This window comes from Onychostruthus taczanowskii, unplaced genomic scaffold, assembly GCF_017590055.1.
Source record: "Onychostruthus taczanowskii isolate IOZ18803 unplaced genomic scaffold, ASM1759005v1 scaffold20, whole genome shotgun sequence".
Lineage (NCBI taxonomy): Eukaryota > Metazoa > Chordata > Aves > Passeriformes > Passeridae > Onychostruthus > Onychostruthus taczanowskii.
The window spans coordinates 1,395,198-1,413,172 of record NW_024499240.1 but is presented as its reverse complement, the minus strand read 5'-3'; the positions used below and the strand labels follow the sequence as shown (position 1 = coordinate 1,413,172).

Genomic DNA, 17,975 nt, shown 5'->3' with positions numbered 1-17,975 from the left:
ACTTTTTTCTGCTAATTAGATAGTTAAAATCCTAAGGGGTATCAGAAAAATTTAAAAATGGCATCAGAAAAAATTTATAATAAGTACATCAGGTAAATCCTATCCATATTCTGGTTTTCTTTTAGTATACCATGGTTTTGTGAGTTTGAATCACCTTCCTTCCTTCATTTAAAAAGCAGTTTTATAACATAGATAAAATTGTTCAGCTTGTCCATGCTTACTGTGGTTTTATGGACAAAATAGAAGGTAAAATACCAGTTGGGTAGAAAAAACAGAGCTTCATGTCTTGAAAAAGAACATTTTGTTCTCATATCTGTGACACATCACTGTATACTTTCAAATGTTATGACTTGCCACATTTTAAAGTGTAAAGCCACTAAAGAGAAAATCTGCAAAAATACCCCCACTTTGTCAATACATCCTTCTCTTCTTTTGTGGTATTTACACCTGACATACACAGGGGATTTCCTTGCTAAGAGTTCTTGAAAAACTAATAAGTGGATCTCCAAGCTCAGTACATATCTGATCTCTCTCAGAGAGAGATGAAGATGCAAAAGGAGGCAAGGAAAGGTGACTTGAACCATTTTCCTGCTAGTGGGTACAGCCAGATGCCAGAAACTGGTAGAAACTAGAGCAGGCTGCTCTGTCTTCTACCTAGCTGCTTTATGGTTTCAGAGCAGACTGTTATGTGGGCCGGATGGGATGGATGATGATACAAAATATGCTACATAGCCAAAAATTCCTCTTGGCAAGAAAGAGGGCAAGCTATGCAAAACATCCAGAAATAACTGTAAGATAGTGTGTACAGTTCAATCGTGGTTTTAGACTAAAACAGAAAAAAGCCTTGAAATACAGAAAAGGCAGAGAGAGACCAATAAGCTAGAAAAAAAAAGTCCAAAAAGGTCAATTGCTTACCAGTGAAAACATGTTTTTAATGTCATGTTCCCAGCATAAGAAAGGTACACAGCAGATTCTCCAGGAGATAGTTCTTCATCATCACACCATATTCAGAACAGGTAAACCAGGTGATCTCATTTCACTGGATCACACAAAAAATGGGCAGTAATAGGTACTGGTTCATGGGGAAAAAAAGCAACAAAATCCCTTTGAATGCAGCAACCAATTTAGAGAATAAAAATAGAGAGGGAACCAGACACATAACAAGTGCAATACATCTCTGACAAACAACCAGGAAAAGCAATAGCTAATGACAAAAGACAAAAGATTTCAGATTACATTAACATCTACTACCCAGAAGCACACAGATCATGAGAGATTTCTTTCCAGAGCTCCTTAGATTGAATTTTCTCATATTAGAATGCCTGCTCAACATGACAGAAAAAAAAAAAAAAAGAAAAAAAAAGAAGACTGAGTCAGGTTGCAGGAAAGAAGTAAAAGTTATTAGGAAGCAAATAGATTGCAGTTATTTTCCTGTCCCTAGAAAAGAAGATAACTTTTCATAGTCTCATCCTTCCTTTAATGGATTTATCAAGATTTGATCAAATTTATCAAGTGTAACTTTGAAAAGCCTTTCCTTTTTTCTAAAAGTATTTATTCTGCAAGCTGCAGCCAACAGTTTTGAACACTACCACTTACTATAGGGCTCCTCATGACAGATTACAGCAGAGTGCTAATAACATCGAGGCTGTGGATTGTTGTTGATCCCTGTATGGGTCATTCACTTAAGTTAGACTCAGCGATCCTTCCATTTCAGAATATTCTGTGATTCTGTAAAATCTAATATAACGTAATAAAAGCATTTCATGCTGTGAAGAAAAGAGGGATTTCAATCTGTTAAAGGGCTGAGCACCCTCTGAACAAATTAAGCCCTGTGTAAGACAAGTAGCATTTTTTAGGTTTAGCTAAGTGACTGCATTTAGCTCTGGATAGATAAAAAATTAAAAATTTATCAGCTGAAAGCTGATGGATGTTTCCAACAGTGTTTGTAAGCTCTCTAGTACAAGGTTCCTGTCTTTTGTTATGTGCCAGGCTGATGGCTAACACAGTTAGGTTCTGATTCAGCACTGGGCTTGGCAGATGATGATAATAATAGATTATTAAAAAGAAAAAGAATGTTTCAGGAGTTTGATGAGCACATTTGAGTATAAATAGAATTCTTTCTAGCCTGGTGATCAAGAGTTCCTATCTTATATGCAGCAAATGTCTGAATAGGCAAGAATGTGGAAAGTGAAGATAGTGGCTTCACAATAGCAGCCCAAAAGTTCTTTCAGCTGATCCTTTTCTTCCCCTAATTTTTTCTAGCAAGAATTTATCACCAGTTCTTACTGGCAGCTGGAGCAGATTTTGTAAAACCAAATAGTGAAATTTTAGAATATTATAGCATCCACTAACCCTGTAAATAAATCACAGCCAACTGATTTTTCACTCTTTTCTGTTTTGTTGTTTTGTATTTTGCAGCAATTCTATTTTCCAATGTATGGCAGTTCCCTAGTAAAACTAAGGAAGTCTTTGTTCATATATAACTCTTCCCTTTTTTTGAGGAAAAAAAGGGTATAGCCCAAAACTTTTGCCATATCTTTTCATTTAAACTTCTAATCAAACTTAATTTAATACTATCCCCATTGCATCTTTTTTATTCAGAGACATGCAGAAATTTCCACTGTACATACTTATCCCACAACTGGGTAACATTCTCTTCTCCAGGAAGAATATATTTGTGCAATGGGCACTTAAAAAGAGACTTAGAGAAACTGATTTCTGCTAGAGATGCCCATTTATCATTCCATCGTTCTAAGCTTTGTCTCATTTCCATATGTGAGAATTCTGCTCATTCTTACTTGAATTATTTTCTAATAAGTTTGCTTGTCTTTTGAGTTGCCTTTTCTTAAATCATGTAAACATTTTAGAATTCCAGAAATTAACATCTATACCCAAAGATAAAAACTCTTAATAACTTTACCCCACCTCATTTTACATGTGAAACATTTGAAAACATAAATTCCTGCTTTGTAAATGAAGCACTATTAGTGTAGTGCATTGAAGTGTTAAGACTGATAGTTTTGAGCTACATAAGCCCTAAAAATGGATTTTACTCATCTCTAACATTTCTTCTGGACTGTTCTCTCTTACACCTTCTAAGACACTAACAGTTGCTTGATTGTCACTATAATTATAAAAAATTATTCCCAAAAATGTAGTTCATAAATTTTCATGAATCTAACTATTTGCAAAGCTGTATAAAATTTTGAACTCCAACTGAAATAATGCATAAATAATGTATATTTAGCAAGATACTCATGTTAAAAGAGAATTCCTTCCTGTTAGACTCACTGTAAAAAAGAACACAGAGCTTTGAGTAGATTTTCTACAATGAACTAAATTAAGGAGAGATGTGATTTTATACCACTTTAGCAAAAAACTTCTTTGAACACTTGCAAATTATAATTTAAATTTATCTACTAGTAACAGCTGTTAACAAAAATAACACATGAATTCCCATCCAGTGTGTTGCACAAACTTCATTAAAATCCTTATTATAAAGTGTTAAGCTATAACTTCTGGGTATAAATATGTCTTTTATATGAATGATTGAGGAAAGGGATCCTTAGTATCCAGTTTTATTCCCAAATCTCTCAAACATTCCACTGTGGCGTGTTCGTCCATTCCGTTATTTTATGAGGAGTTTTTCAGCATTTTACAGGAGTAGTGGCATAAATTTCTGTTTGCTCACAGCACCTGATTCTATTCCCCAAAGCTGTAAAATTCTTCTTGTCAGTAAAACTAATGACTGCAAGATATCAATATCAACCATGACATAGACCGAACTCATAAAATCAACAGCCGGTTCAAACGGAAGAAACCTATAGTTTGAGGATTCTGAATTCAATATGAAAAACGTGGCTACAATTTTCTATTCAAAAGAGACCATTTGAGGATTGCAATGAGAAAAACCTTTCAGAAATTAATTCTCAGTTGTCTTCGTTTTCTGCTCCACCTAGAGCATTCTACCTTTTTACTGACCTATAATGATTTTTCTGGTATTTAATCCAACCCTGTGTAGACCACAACTTCTATTAATCAGTAGGCTAAAATAGCTGGTCAGATGAGGTAACTTTATCACAAGTTTTATTATTTTAATTTCAAAACAGTTTGACTAGCTTGAAGTACTAACCTGTAAGCTAAATATTGGTTCCCAAACACAGTGTTTATTTATCTCATGGGAGAAAACACAAAAAAAGTTATTTGATTAAACATGGAATTGCATTCTGCCAAAGAGGGATATTTCAGGATTATCATTTTATCATTTCAAAATCTAGAAGCCTAATAAAGACACTCTAGAATAATTTCTTGAATTTCTTTCTGTGAAGGAAATGAGAGGATCTATTATGCATCCAATAAATGGAAAATAACCTTTTTTGGATAAGGTTCAAATAAAATGATATAATATTCTTAAACCAGCCAAAACTATAAAAAGAAAACCTTTGAATCAACTTCTTCAAGGTGCTTACTCTTCAGCAAGTTTTCCTGTTTCCTGGCCCTAGCCATGGAGTTACATCTGAGAAGCAGAGAATGCTCCACACACTGATGTTGTAAACAAGCACAACTACAATTTAAATTTTCCTTCCAGTCAAAGAGCTATCTTAAAAAGTATTTGCTTTCCTCTGTGCAAATCACTTTGCTATGTAAGTATAGCAGTTTAGTGAAAGGCAAGCCTAAATTTTTAGTCCTAGAAATATTAGGACTGCAATGTTGTCATGAAATACTGTGTTACTGATTGGTGCATGCAATTTTGCCTCATAGAATATGGCATGTATAAGTAACAACGTATAAGTATACATTTGCCCAAAATGTAATGAGAAATTTGTCCAGGATCTTATTTTTAGCTGCACCACTGGAAACAAATTCATCTTCAGTGAGGGCTAGTCAAGAAAAAATTGTGTTCAGGAGGACAAAGGTTTCTATCTAGCCAACCAGCAGCATAGTTCTGAAAACCCCAGTGTCAATTATCTGTATTTGTCTCCAAGGTAAATTACGGTAAATATTAGGCAAACTGAAACAGAGTTGAACTCTTAGCAAAGGAATCTGTCCAAACACCAATCACCAGTAAAAGACAGAAGAACCTCTGCTATTACCACCTTCAGTGCTCCACAAACACCTAACTGCCTAAATTCATAGAAAAGCCACTGAGATAAATCATTTTTCTTAGTCTTCTTCTACAGAGAAATATGATTGGAGTAGCTCTACTTCTGTTTCCTCATAATGGCTGCTGTTGGGGCTCAGTTCAGAAAGGAAGCCTCCCTGGATTCCATGAACTGTAATTAGCTGTTTAAATTACAGCCTCAGCCAGCTACGATCGCAGAGCTATTTTGCTATGTCTTGTACAAACATTCAGTATGAAAAAGCAATCTCTGCTTAAAGAGATTGAAAATGAAAAAGAGGGAGTGACACAGCTTTCAGTAGCTTTCAGTGGAGGCAACTTTTGCATACCACACAGGTCTTCCAGTGATATATTTTTCTTAATTTTTAACAGGTCTCCTTTCTATCTGTTCCTTTCAGGACATTTAAAACAGGGGAGGTTTTGTGAGGTAACTTGAAGGCTAAGATAATCATTTTCTGAAGTCATCCCACATTATAATACATACCCTCAGGAAAGTATAAAGGTAGTGAGTTTTACTTCATTCTCTGATGGAAGAAAGAGACACATCTCTATTATTAATAATAAGAATTAGCACAGAGAACTTAACACATCTGGGCACTTGCCAAATTGAATTATAGATTTTGACCTTGAAGAGGAAAAAAATCAGAACTACCAGGGTATCTCAAACTTAGACAAAAATTACTCTAGTAGAAAGCAGGAAATATTTCCAATGAATTTGAGAAGGTTTTAGATGATGTTTACAAGAAGTATGTTTTTTTCATTTATAGTCTTCACCATGAAAAGGCTTGCTTTAAGATAAGCAAACAAAACAGATCTATAGAAAAAAATGAGGGAGTTTACCTCCACCATGTCTTACTTCTCAAGCATAGAATCCTATCATTATTACTTGATTGTTTTAAGAATCCATGCAAGATGGGCATATCAAAAACCTGAGAGCAACTGGCAAGGACACATAGACTGAAGAGCTCTTGCCGTGAAGAGATTAAATAAGTGAGGCCTATCAGCAACATGAAACTAAGCTCATATTCTGAACAACTGTCAGTGAATAAAGTCTATTCTTCTAATGAAAATTATGAATTTTTCAACTTTTCAGTAAGTTTCATCCAAATAAAATTGTCATCGTCTAGCAAAAAATTTATCATTACGTAGAAGTTTCATTTCACAAGAAATAGCATGTTAGTCTGTGTACACCTACTTTAGTTTTCTGTCTGGAACCTTAGCCAGCTTTAAAATTTGGTAATTGGAAATATTTCTTAATTTAATATTTCTTAAATTTTCCAAATGAAAAGCCAATGGACTTTCAGAACAATTCTTCTGTTTATTACATATATTGTATTTGAATTTAAGCTACCTGAATTTGCTTCTAAAATGTGTGTAAATTTGATATTCCGCCTTCTTTTCTTAATAGTCTGTTTATTTTTTGAATCTGTTTCAAGCAAAAGCTTTTTGTAAATTTAGTTTAATTGTATTTCAGATGGTAACAACCTTTCAAGTGGCTCTTCTTCAGGTAAATCTATCTTCTAAAATTCTATCTACAAAAGTCCTTTTATTGCTTTATTCTGGCTATATTATTTTAAGATCTCATTACATTTTATATATTTCTAGAAGAGTGCAAGTCATAATATGGCTCTTGCTCTCACTGTCTCAATATTTATTTCTGCAAAAATACAGATATAACAGGTAAACTATTAAATTTAGTATAATTATATGACATATAAAATCCAAATTTAATGATACTTCTCATCTTATTATTACTGAAAGTTGCAGTATGCAGAGCATAAAAACTTCAGTCAATATATGAGACAAAACACATTGCAGAAATGGAGAGTGGTGTATGAATTCAGTCTTAAAACATAGAAAACATCTTCAGGCTTCCTGTCTCAGAGAAAAGCAATATTTTTTTTCCTATGAAGCCTGGCAGCAAGGGTGATGAAGGGCTGAGAATTTCTTGAGAGCGTGATTTAATGAATAGAATAAATTCTTTTTCCCAGCTGCCAAAAACCCCCCCATAGTCATGCCAAGACAGCTAAATATTGCTCTAGGTAACAAATAATTTAGATATAATATTTTCTGTGATGCTTGCTATTTTATTTCATTGCAGTTATTTACTTCTTTTATTTTCTTTCATACTTCTAATCATATTTAAGAAATAAAAATGCAAGAAGTAAAATCTCTTTCTGAGAGGACAAAAAATTCCTTTTTCATACAGGTCTTTATAAAAGCACTTCAACTCCTGTAAGTGTAATGAATAAGATAGTAAAATGACATTTCTATCACCAAGTGGAAGAAAAACATGTAAATGTACCAATTCATATTGACATTCCAGATTCTGTCTTTTGAGGGAGACCTTGTTTACTTTGTTCTGACTAAATTCATTTATCATCCCCACACAGCAGAGCCCCACAAGCAGTCAGAGACTTCATTCCCTTCCTTTCGTATTCTGACAGAGTCCTTTGTGCAGATATCAAAGTTTAATCTTTCTCACTTACAAGAGAACACAAAGAAGATCTCTGGTTTCTTCTACTGGTAGAAGACACACACAACCTTAAATTTTACAGAAAACTAAAAGAGCCAAAATTAAAGGAGACCACACCAAAGGATAAAACAGTATTCAGTGTCTGAGAATTATGAGTTCTAGTTTCTAATGTTAATAATTGCATATGCCTTACTTTTTTCCTCCTGAAAATAACTTATTTAATGAGCAGTGCAAGAAAATTATCCACTTAAGTATGCTTCAATACATTTTGGGAAAAAGAACTGAAAAAACCAAAATTGTCTCTGTAATTCTTTGTCCCAGGGCCTGCTGTGCCCAGACAGAAAATAAGGCATCATCATATGCCGCAGAGTTTGCATAGAGTAAATTCAAGTATTTGCTGCTATTTTAGACACTCAGTGTTTAGGGATTCCAATTCTCAAAAGCAATCATTTCCTTTAGTCTGTTGCATGAGTTGCTAGATGATATTTCCAAGCCTTTGAGCAGCAATTCAATAACAATCTGTGACGTATTTCTGATAATCTAAATCCTGGAATTCTGTGACATTCAATGAGAAAATATTTCAGCAAAGGTCTGACTTGTGCTACTACTGTGAAAGTAATTTTGCTTATTCTTTGGGGAAGGCTTCAGAACAAAGGTATTATGGAATTAGCTCATGCTCTGGAAGACAGTCTGTCATAATCGACCTGTCTTACCTGCCCTTGTCAAGGAAATCTGTTTATAATAGGTTGGTCATTGTGGATATCTATGTTCTATTTTTTAATCTTATATATTGAAAAAGTAACATATGTTTCATATTATAGCCAGATCAGTCATTCACCATTGTAAAACTATCCAAGACATGATTTTCTTCAACACCCTACCACAGACAATAGGTTGTTCAGAAATATGAGCAGCTCACTTTGGTTCAGCTCTCAGCCTAGGAGAAGTGGCACATCACACCAGGAAACAGTTCTGACAGCTTCTACACCTCATATAGGCAATCTTCTGCAAATTGTTTGTACATTTGAGCTCTTTGATTTGATTTTGGAAAGTCTAAATCTAGAGAATGTTGAGACAAAAAGACTAAATCTGGCTGCCAGCTAGGGAGCCTGAGACCAGCTAATATTTTTCCTTTTGCTTTCACATTCTGGGGTTTGGATAACTGTTTAGCATCAGTATGAAAAGAACAATACTACTAGTGGTGCTACAAAAGCTGGCTGAGCAATTCTTTGAGAAGCCATCACAACTTTTCAGCTGCCGTCTCTTAGGATTATCCTTCTGCAGTGCTTGGGATAGTATTGCAGGAATCCCATTGACATGGGCTAAACAAACTTTGGGAGATGACACAACATCTACCTTTACCCAGAGACCACTAAAGAAATTGCAGAGAAGGTAAAACTTTCTCAGTTGCAGGCACTTCTCTGACTTAACCACTGTGTCTTGTATGTAAATATACATTTTCATCACTAGAAATTTGGGGAATACCTTCACTGTATCAAGACAACAGCCAGGCCAAATATAATTTCTCTTCCTTTTTATGAAATGTTTGCACAGAACTGACACAAGAATCACTAGCCATGCAAGTGTATTGGGTTACGAAAGAAGTCCTTCAGATATTTTTGCTGGAATACCCTGTTTTGTATTGACGGGACAGAAAATTTCCAATCATGATCATAGCTGTTGATAAGGTCTTTTGGGAACTAACTTTCATTCTTCCTTTTTTTTTTTCCTGACACAAAATTCCATATGGTTACTTTCAGTGTCTAAGAATAGCAATCTTCTAATAACGTTAGCACTTCTTACTGCAAAATATATGGAAAAACAAGGATATTAATTTTGCTTATCAAGATAGGATTTTCCCTGCATTTTTCCCACAAAATTATTAATCTAAACTTTTTCTTTCCATAAATTATAAGTCTTCTCCTTTGATATCCCAAAATATGAGACACAATTAAAAAAGGGTTCCCGAACACGAGAAAAGTCAATTTGAGTTTGAGACTTTGGAGACAATTCATCTGTAAACAGTTTAGAAGTGTCCTATATCATCTACAGTGATATTTTTGGACTGACTTCTACTATTTAGAAACTTTAACAGCTGAGATGGCACAGAGAATAAGTGCAACCAACAGATTAACTCATTTGCAAATTACTTATTCAGTAAAGTGAGATTTGAAAGGAGGAGGTGGAATGTACGCCTGGAATTGTGACTCAGACGCAACTGCTTTCCTCAATTGCTCTTAGGAAGACACAATCATACAAATCTCTGACTCAGCATTAAGAAGAATTTGGCAATCTAGTCTTTAATAAATGTAAGGATTTTAATGTAATATTATCTCTGAATTCATAGTAAATAGCCAGTTGCATCTGAAACATGTTTGAGAATTGTAAGCCAAGATCTGTCTGCTCTGACACCATACTTACACAAAGCAAGGGTTGTCCATTACCAAACAAAAGATTTCACCCCATACACATGAGGCCAGGAAAGCTCCCACTGGCACTTTTATTCTATACTGGGACAGCAGGCCTGAGGCCTGAATGAATTTTGCTTCATGACAAATTGTGTTATTACACTTCCTTGCTCAGCTCAGATCAGTAAACTACACAAATTCTGAATGGGCCCCCTGATAACTTTAGCTACAGGAGAGAGATGAATGTTCAACACACCATGTAGCTCATTACCTGGTCACTGAAGAATAGCAAGACTCCTTCTCTTAGGAATATTCAAATTAAAAAGCAGGAAATAGGGTTTGAGACTATTTATTACAGTGTATAAAAGGAAAGCAAAAAGCTGCTCATTTAAGTTTTATATTTTATGCCCAAAAGTCTTCACAAGAAGCAAAATTCTCACTGAGTATTCTTTCCAGCTGAATTGCAGTTAGACAGCTAAATCAGTAATGCAGTATAACGTGGTCATATTAACGTGGTGAGGCAGAAAAGACCATCTGCAGCACCATGAATATGACTGAAATAGAGTGCCAACAAAAAACCTCGAATAGTGTCTAATGCCAGAAATTGTTATGAATGGTGTTTTTTTAAGAATTTCAGTGTAATTGATAAAAAAAGAGAATTATAGTCTTTGGATGCAATAAGCTTTCAAAATTGATTTATAGGCCGCTTTACAGCTCAATTTTATGTGCATTTAAAATTTTTTTTTTTTTTTACGTTCTTCACTGATTTCAACTGTGAGCAGTTGTAGTGTTCAAGCTTACTTAGTAAGTTAGAAGAAATCACACACTCCCAAGATTCACTCTGGTGCATATCACTGTGCAGAATGAAAATTGGCACTTTTAACTGCTATTTTAAACACTCATGACTCTGGTTTACCTAACAGAGATTTCTGTCTATTTTACTGTTGTGTGTATATGCTTGGAGTGATAAATACAATGCGAAATATTTGGAATTCAACAAACTTTTTCAAAAATTGTCAAGGACAAAAAAGTAATATCATTACTTGTATTTATATTTTAAAGTAGGGAAAAAAGGTGGAAATAAATCACCAGATTTCTAACCACTTGGATGTTATCAATAGTCTCACAGGTTTTTTATTTTATAGAAAATTTTCAATTACTTGGACAAAAAAAGTTCCAACGGGGTGAGAATGTAAAAAAATTATTCAGACTATTACATGAGATTAGACTTATGCAAGGATGCTGAGTGGCCAAGTGATAAAACAGTGAAAGCAATTTTTTGCAGACACAATATTAGAGACTAACTTATCTATTACCAAACAACAAGAAAGTTTCTCAGCTGTTGCAAAAATATCTTAAATTTGCACAGTTAGTAAAATATTTTAAAAATGCAATTAAATATTGGTAATTGTAAGGAAGTGAGCTAAAGTCAAAACAAAAAGCCATTATATCACTGCATTGATCCCTGAGTCTGGGAGTAGCTCAGGCCATTGTCAAAAAGGATTACATAAGAAATAAAAAGTAACTGAGAAGAGTGAAAAGGATGTTCAGAGGTGCACAATACAGTTACACAAGCATTCTTCAGCTTGCAGAACAGATATACTGTGAGCAATTCAGCAGATGTATGAAAAACTGTAAACATATTAAGACTATATTGACACTATAAAAAGGAAGTAATTAGCTATTTCTTATAGGAACTAGAACCCTCCTGAAGGCAATAAGTGTATAGCAAGTAAGGGGAAGTATTTTTCACAAACATATGGTCAAATTATGGAGGTATATTGTGTAGAATTCTTTGCACATCAAACTACCACCGTCTTTTAAAAACACTGAGACAAATTCATAGAAGAAAAGTATACCCAATATTCAGTTTGTGGTTTGAACAAACAATCTCTAGTTCAGGAAATTTCTGAAATTCGCATAGCTAGAAACTGAGTACATTTATCAAGAGAAATAACACAATGTAGTGACTAAATTTCTTTCTTCATGTACCCACCACTGGAAAGTATCAAGGTCCAACAATGTGCTAGATGGACCTTTGGTGTCATCTAGTACAGCAGCTTTAGCTCTTAGATAGGTTTTCCTGAGCAGGGTACTCTCACCTTCATTCATTTATAATTCAAAATACTGTTCCATATTCAATACTAAATATATAGAACATCCATTTTAAAACTTTGAATGATTAAGCTGGGTCATCTGTTGTTCTCCAATTACTGTCTGCCATAGGCATAAAAGAAAGACTATTTCAAAACATGTCAGTATTAATTGATAGATTACAGTGGTAAATATTAATAAATGTTAGGTAGCTACAAATGCTGGCAATTTAAACTGACTTAAAAAAAAAAAATCTTTTTTAAAACCCAAACAGAACTTCTTATCCCAGAAAGAGAGAATAAGAATATACTTTGAAATATTCTCCAAGAAATCATTTCACTATTGATTCACTGTTGAAAACACTTATGTAGCAAAGTGATGGGATAAAAAAAGCAATTAAATAAGTCAAACTATTTATACAATCACACCTAACCATTTAAAAATTTTAATTACTTTATTTTGTTAAACTTTCTTTAGCATTGCTTTTTCTAAACTCTTTAATATGTTTTCTGTACATCTGAAGTCCCCATGCCTGCATCTGTGGGTTGTATTACACAAAACCTTACAATATTTGTTATTTAGGTTTGTTTTTTTAGAAGGATATTCTGTAAATTTTGCAATTCTTCCTCTAGAGTTTCTTCCTATGAACCACGTTATACTCTTCCTCTCAGTTACTGATATTTCTTACCATTTCTTACCATTACACAGTGTTAGTTTTCCTCACACTCAGGATAGTCTCCCCTGCCATTCAAGACACCAAGCCTAACTCAGCCCATCCCATGAAAATGTAAAGAACAATTGCATTGTATAGGTGAAACTAAGGCTTGAGAGCGGTGTCACTCTTTTTTCTTTGCTTTGCTCCTTTACTTTTCATTTTAAACTTGTTAAAATTGTTTCATCTAATCATCAGATGTAAGTATTGGAGAGGATTGTAGCAAAACTGATATACAGCTTATTTCTCTATCCCAAGAAATTAGCACTGATATCTCCTTGTTTAACCTGTAGCCAATAAATGCATATATCAGCAGTACATTTATAAGCACACAGAGTTCCACTAGTTTAGAATCCACAAATATCTATTTCAGGATAACAACTACCAAGCAAAGTGTTAGACATATTCTGGCAGTCTTTTGTAGATACATAGATTTTTAATTTAGAAAGACTCATCTGAACCTCATGGCTTTTAAAACAGGCTGTAGAATTAATGCTGCTATTCCCAGTCTAAGCTCAAAAACTTAGGTCTGACTGAATTATAATAAAGCATTTTAATTTACTAGAAATAGCTACTATCATTCATTTTATGAATGACCAGACACTAATGTGTAATATTTTCTTCTGTTGCTGTGTATTTACATGTAGGCAGACTTTTTGGGTTCCGGCTACCTGGACTGAGACTTCTGACATACAGAAAGCAGTCCTTACCCCAGGAGGACCCCGACGCAGTCATAATCGATTCGTCCAAGCACAGCGATGACTCAGTGGCAATGAAGCACTTTAAATCACCTACGAAAGAAAGCTGCAGTCCTTCAGAAGTGGATGATACAAAAGCACTGATTCAACACAGTAAATGTTCACCTTTGGTTAATATATCTGGACCTCTTGACCACTCATCACCTAAGCAGCAGTGGGACAGACTTTACCCTGACATGATACAGACAAGCAATCCACTAACCCATTCCAGATCAAAGGAAAGTATTTGTAGTATACGGAGAGCCTCTTCGGTACATGACATAGAAGGCTTTAACGTCCACCCCAAGAACATTTTTAGGGACCGTCACGCAAGTGAAGGTATGGTAGAAAGTCAATCACTATTCTCTGATGTACTAAAAAAGAATTTTTTTCAATATTTCATAATAATAATAATCACTTTGTAAACAAACCTAAATATAATAACTCAATGGTGAACTGCAAATATTAAGGACACAAATATGCCAGGCTTATGTACACTAAATATTATTTTTCATTTTCAAGGAGACAGATGGAATCATGGTGTTGATCTTCTCTACAGGGATATAGCAAATATTGAGGCCAGCATTCCTAAAGCTAATATTGGTTTGGGGGTTGGGGGGGGAAGGAAGTCAGGTGATCAAATTATAATTGCATGTACTTTTCTCTCCTCTAATTATATATATTAGATTGTCTTTGATTGTATGAAATCCTTCTTCAGAGACTGATAAGTTTATTTCTCTTCAATCTGTAATGTGCAGATTTTACGTTCACTGATCCAACACTGAGATATGCTTTTTCTCTCATGCTGAAGAAAATATCCTCAGCTACTCCATTGACATGCTTTGTGTAGTGAGCAGTGAAATACTTAGTGAAATGGTGAAATGCTTAGTGTAAACTTAAGTGTGATTTTCTCTCCTTGTGCTAGTATATTCATTTTTCATTGTAGTAGATCTCAAATGGTCATTCTTCATCCAGTTATATATTTATGAAAATGTGTAAAAATCAGTTTGAATATTAGCTGTCTTTGATTACAGTGGTAGAAAGCTAATAAATAAATTACCACATAATTTTAATATTTGCTGAATGGAGGGGCAAAAATTTCTATCTCCATTTTATGGAAAAACTTTTTTCAAATGTTAAGTACTAGGGAAAATAATTTCTACTATGAGGAGCCAACAATCCAATTGAACTTCTAAGGCCTCTCCTGTGATGTGATCATTTACAGTTAAATAGAAAAACACCCTCACTCTGTTTTCACTTCGCATAAACTACAAAATAGTAGGGAACCAGGCCCTAATTTATATCATACACAGTCATTCTAGAAAAACTCTGCAGAAGAGAGGATGGCTGTCAGAAAGGCATTAGAATTAGTAACCATCCTTGATGCCATCTGCTTACAGTCTTGTTAGAATTGGACACCTTATGCTGAAAAGATGTTTAAATTTATCCAGCAAGTCCTAATTGCCTAACCCAACAGTGAGCCATAAAACCCTATTATTGCTATAAAATTATCCATGCAAGTTAGGCAACCAAGAGTCAGCTTAAATCATCTGCTCCAGGCTTGCAGTTTCTGAACAGGGAGAATGCAAAACCCTAAGTACAACAAGGAAAGTAAACTACAGTCCCAAAGGGCTCAACTCTTACCAAAGGAAACATACGGTTAACATATTTTTCCATTTCACTTTTATTTTGAGTTTTCCCAAATCATCTAAAAACTACTACTCTATCTGAAAATGCAAGTCAGGATTCAATTTTCCTACCCTTTCCAGTTCAAAAAATATTAACTGAATCAGTAAAGCAGAATTCTGAAAGAAGAGAATAACATTACTTCAATTAATACCAACTACAGTAATTTACCTGCAGTCAAATTTTAAAATAATGCAATTGAGAATAGAAATTATTTCATGTGTGAAATTAATTTATGTAGTCTTGTTGCTTATCACTTTAAAATTATCTTCACTGTGCCCATTATATGCCAAAAGATATTACAGTAAAAATGACAGCCTAGCATTGTAAATTCATTTGAGTATACTGGATCAAATTCCATTATAAATTTACCTATATGATAGCAGAAGCAACAGGGCAGGAACTTTTCCTACACTCACCATCCAAAATGCAGCCAAGCCAGCCTCATCTGAAACACCAGCAATCCAGATTCTGCAGTCAGGTTCAAGTTCAGAAACGTTATTGTCTTCAGAAAGTGAACTCAGCAAGATCACTGCAGCCTTCTGAAACAGCAGCAAGCTTTTGAGCCCAACTCAGCCGAATCTCCAGTACTGCTGCAGATGTCTGGCCCAGGAAGGTACTGGGCTGGGAGGAACTAGACATCCTTCCACAGCCCAGCTCCAGAGGGCCCAGGCTGATGCGCTGTGCTCCCCAGTGCTCAGGAAGCTGAGGAGAAGGCAGCGAGGCAGCAGGTGTGGCGAGGCCCAGCGCCATGTCTGATGCCCCCCTGCAGGCCATGGCCACTGTCCAGAGCAGGGCTGACCACCCTCCACAGGCTCAGGGCTGCCGTGGCACAGCCAGGTCACAAACACCTCAGCCTCAGAGGTAGCCTGTCAGCCCAGCCAAAGAAGATGAAAGTCTGTGTGAGCCCAAAGCACATCTGAGAGCTGGTAACCAGGGCACAGCAGGTATCCGCACCAGGAGGAAGGCCCCTTTCCCTTCCAGACCTGCCTCACGCTCTCAGAGCCGCAGGACATGACACAAGGGGACGGTGCCTTGTGGATCACATTGTTATCACATGAACCAGTGTGGCAGCATCTACCTCTGCACCTGTCTGGCTTCTTTAAAATGGTGATAACAGCAGGAGCAATAATATTCTCCCTGAAAAGGTTCGAACTCATAAGAGGATTCAGGGCCAGGTGAGCCTGTGAGGACAGAAAGCTTGGCCAATATTTCCTTGTGGAAAGGCACCTAAGAGCTGAAAAAGGTTTAAGGTGTATGTTTCTGCAGCACTTGCTCAGAAGGGCATTGCTTAGGTTGCTGCCATGTTAAAGGTGCTTCCTCACGCGACTGTAGGCAGGCATGGCGGGGCCTGGGGGTCTGTGCCGGGCCTCCTCTGCAGCCACCCTGCGCTTCTGCCTCAGCTTCTCTCAATTATGTGGGACTAATTATTTCTTCTTGGCACTTTTGCTAAGAAGAAATAATTTTTTCCTGCAACCCACTGCCGGACTTGTGGAGAAAGAATTTTATCACGTTTCTATTAAGGCAAGTTAGATAAAGCCAGTCCTACTGCCTGCTGATCTAGTCCAGACACTTTTACACTTTATCTCAATTGTCAGAGTGACTTCACCTTCACTTAAAGTCTTCATAATACAGTCAAGGAGGTGCAATAATATTTCAATTCAAACCATGCACACTTTGAAGCCATATTTTCTGCTTTTTCTGATGTAGATTTTAGTTGTCTTTTTTTTGTCTTTTTCTCCACTTTTATTATGCTGAAAACCAGACAATGGTCGCAATGTCAAAGGTAAAGTATACATCTAGATTATACCTTCCAGGGTTTCAATCAGCCACACTTTTTGGCACGTTACTTTGCCTGCTGTATGAAATGTTCAAATGCAACATTCTCATGTTGACCTCTCAAGGGTCATAATTACATAAATTATATTTGTTAAACACATAGTTATTCATGTAACTCTTGTCTCAAAGCACTAACTATGAATCACTGGAAAAAGTGAAGGCATAGTGAAACATCCTTTTGATTTAATTATCTGCTAATTTTAAAAAAGGAAGGGAGGGAGGTAGAACAACATGTCATATTTACTTAACTCAGTGCTGTTGTCCTTAAGCAGTCAAAACTTCTGTTGAAGCTACCAGGAGTTTTACCTGAAAAAGGATGTGTGATTGTATGAGGACATTAGCAAATGATCCATTGTTACAAGGTACTTAGTTTTCAGTTAACTCTCTCAAAAATAAATAACTGATAATCAGGACCCTTGTGGAAGTATCTTCACTTGTTCCTCTTTTGTCTCTTTAAAACTAGTTTCACGTTCCTGGATGGCAGGGGGTATGGTTTCAAGCTTCCTGTAGCATCAAAATGTGCATGCATGAACTTCATTGCCAATTTCATGTTTAAATAATATTTATTGCAATTACAAAACTGTGTCTTTTCACCAGCATTGAGCTACATGTTTTAGAAGCAATTTGAACATAATCCGTAAATTACTTCCTCCATTTCTGAAGATCACTTACTAAAGTGTTCAGTTTAATTGCCGTATTTGTATCTGTGGGAAAACTGGTTTGTGACTTCATGCATGATGCAAAAAGTGTGTGTACCTGGTAAAATCTCTCCAAACTGCATGCTGTGCATGACATAGGTTCTGTAAAACAATTTGTGGACTACAAAATCATTGCATTTGCTTCATGTGTATGTTGGCAGAATCTTGGGGGAAAAACATGCAGGTTCTGTGCTGTACAATAGATT

The 17,975-nt window shown here is 35.6% G+C and overlaps 1 protein-coding gene across 1 annotated transcript in view; it reads left to right on the top strand.

Annotated features, from left to right (window-relative positions):
- KCNH7 (potassium voltage-gated channel subfamily H member 7) overlaps positions 1 to 17,975 on the top strand; it is a 208,571-nt gene that overhangs the window by 125,926 nt on the left and 64,670 nt on the right. The window contains exons 4-5 of the mRNA XM_041403568.1: positions 13,461 to 13,885; positions 16,998 to 17,018. Coding sequence (XP_041259502.1) covers positions 13,461 to 13,885; positions 16,998 to 17,018 — 446 coding nt within the window. The remainder of the gene's footprint in view (positions 1 to 13,460; positions 13,886 to 16,997; positions 17,019 to 17,975) is intronic.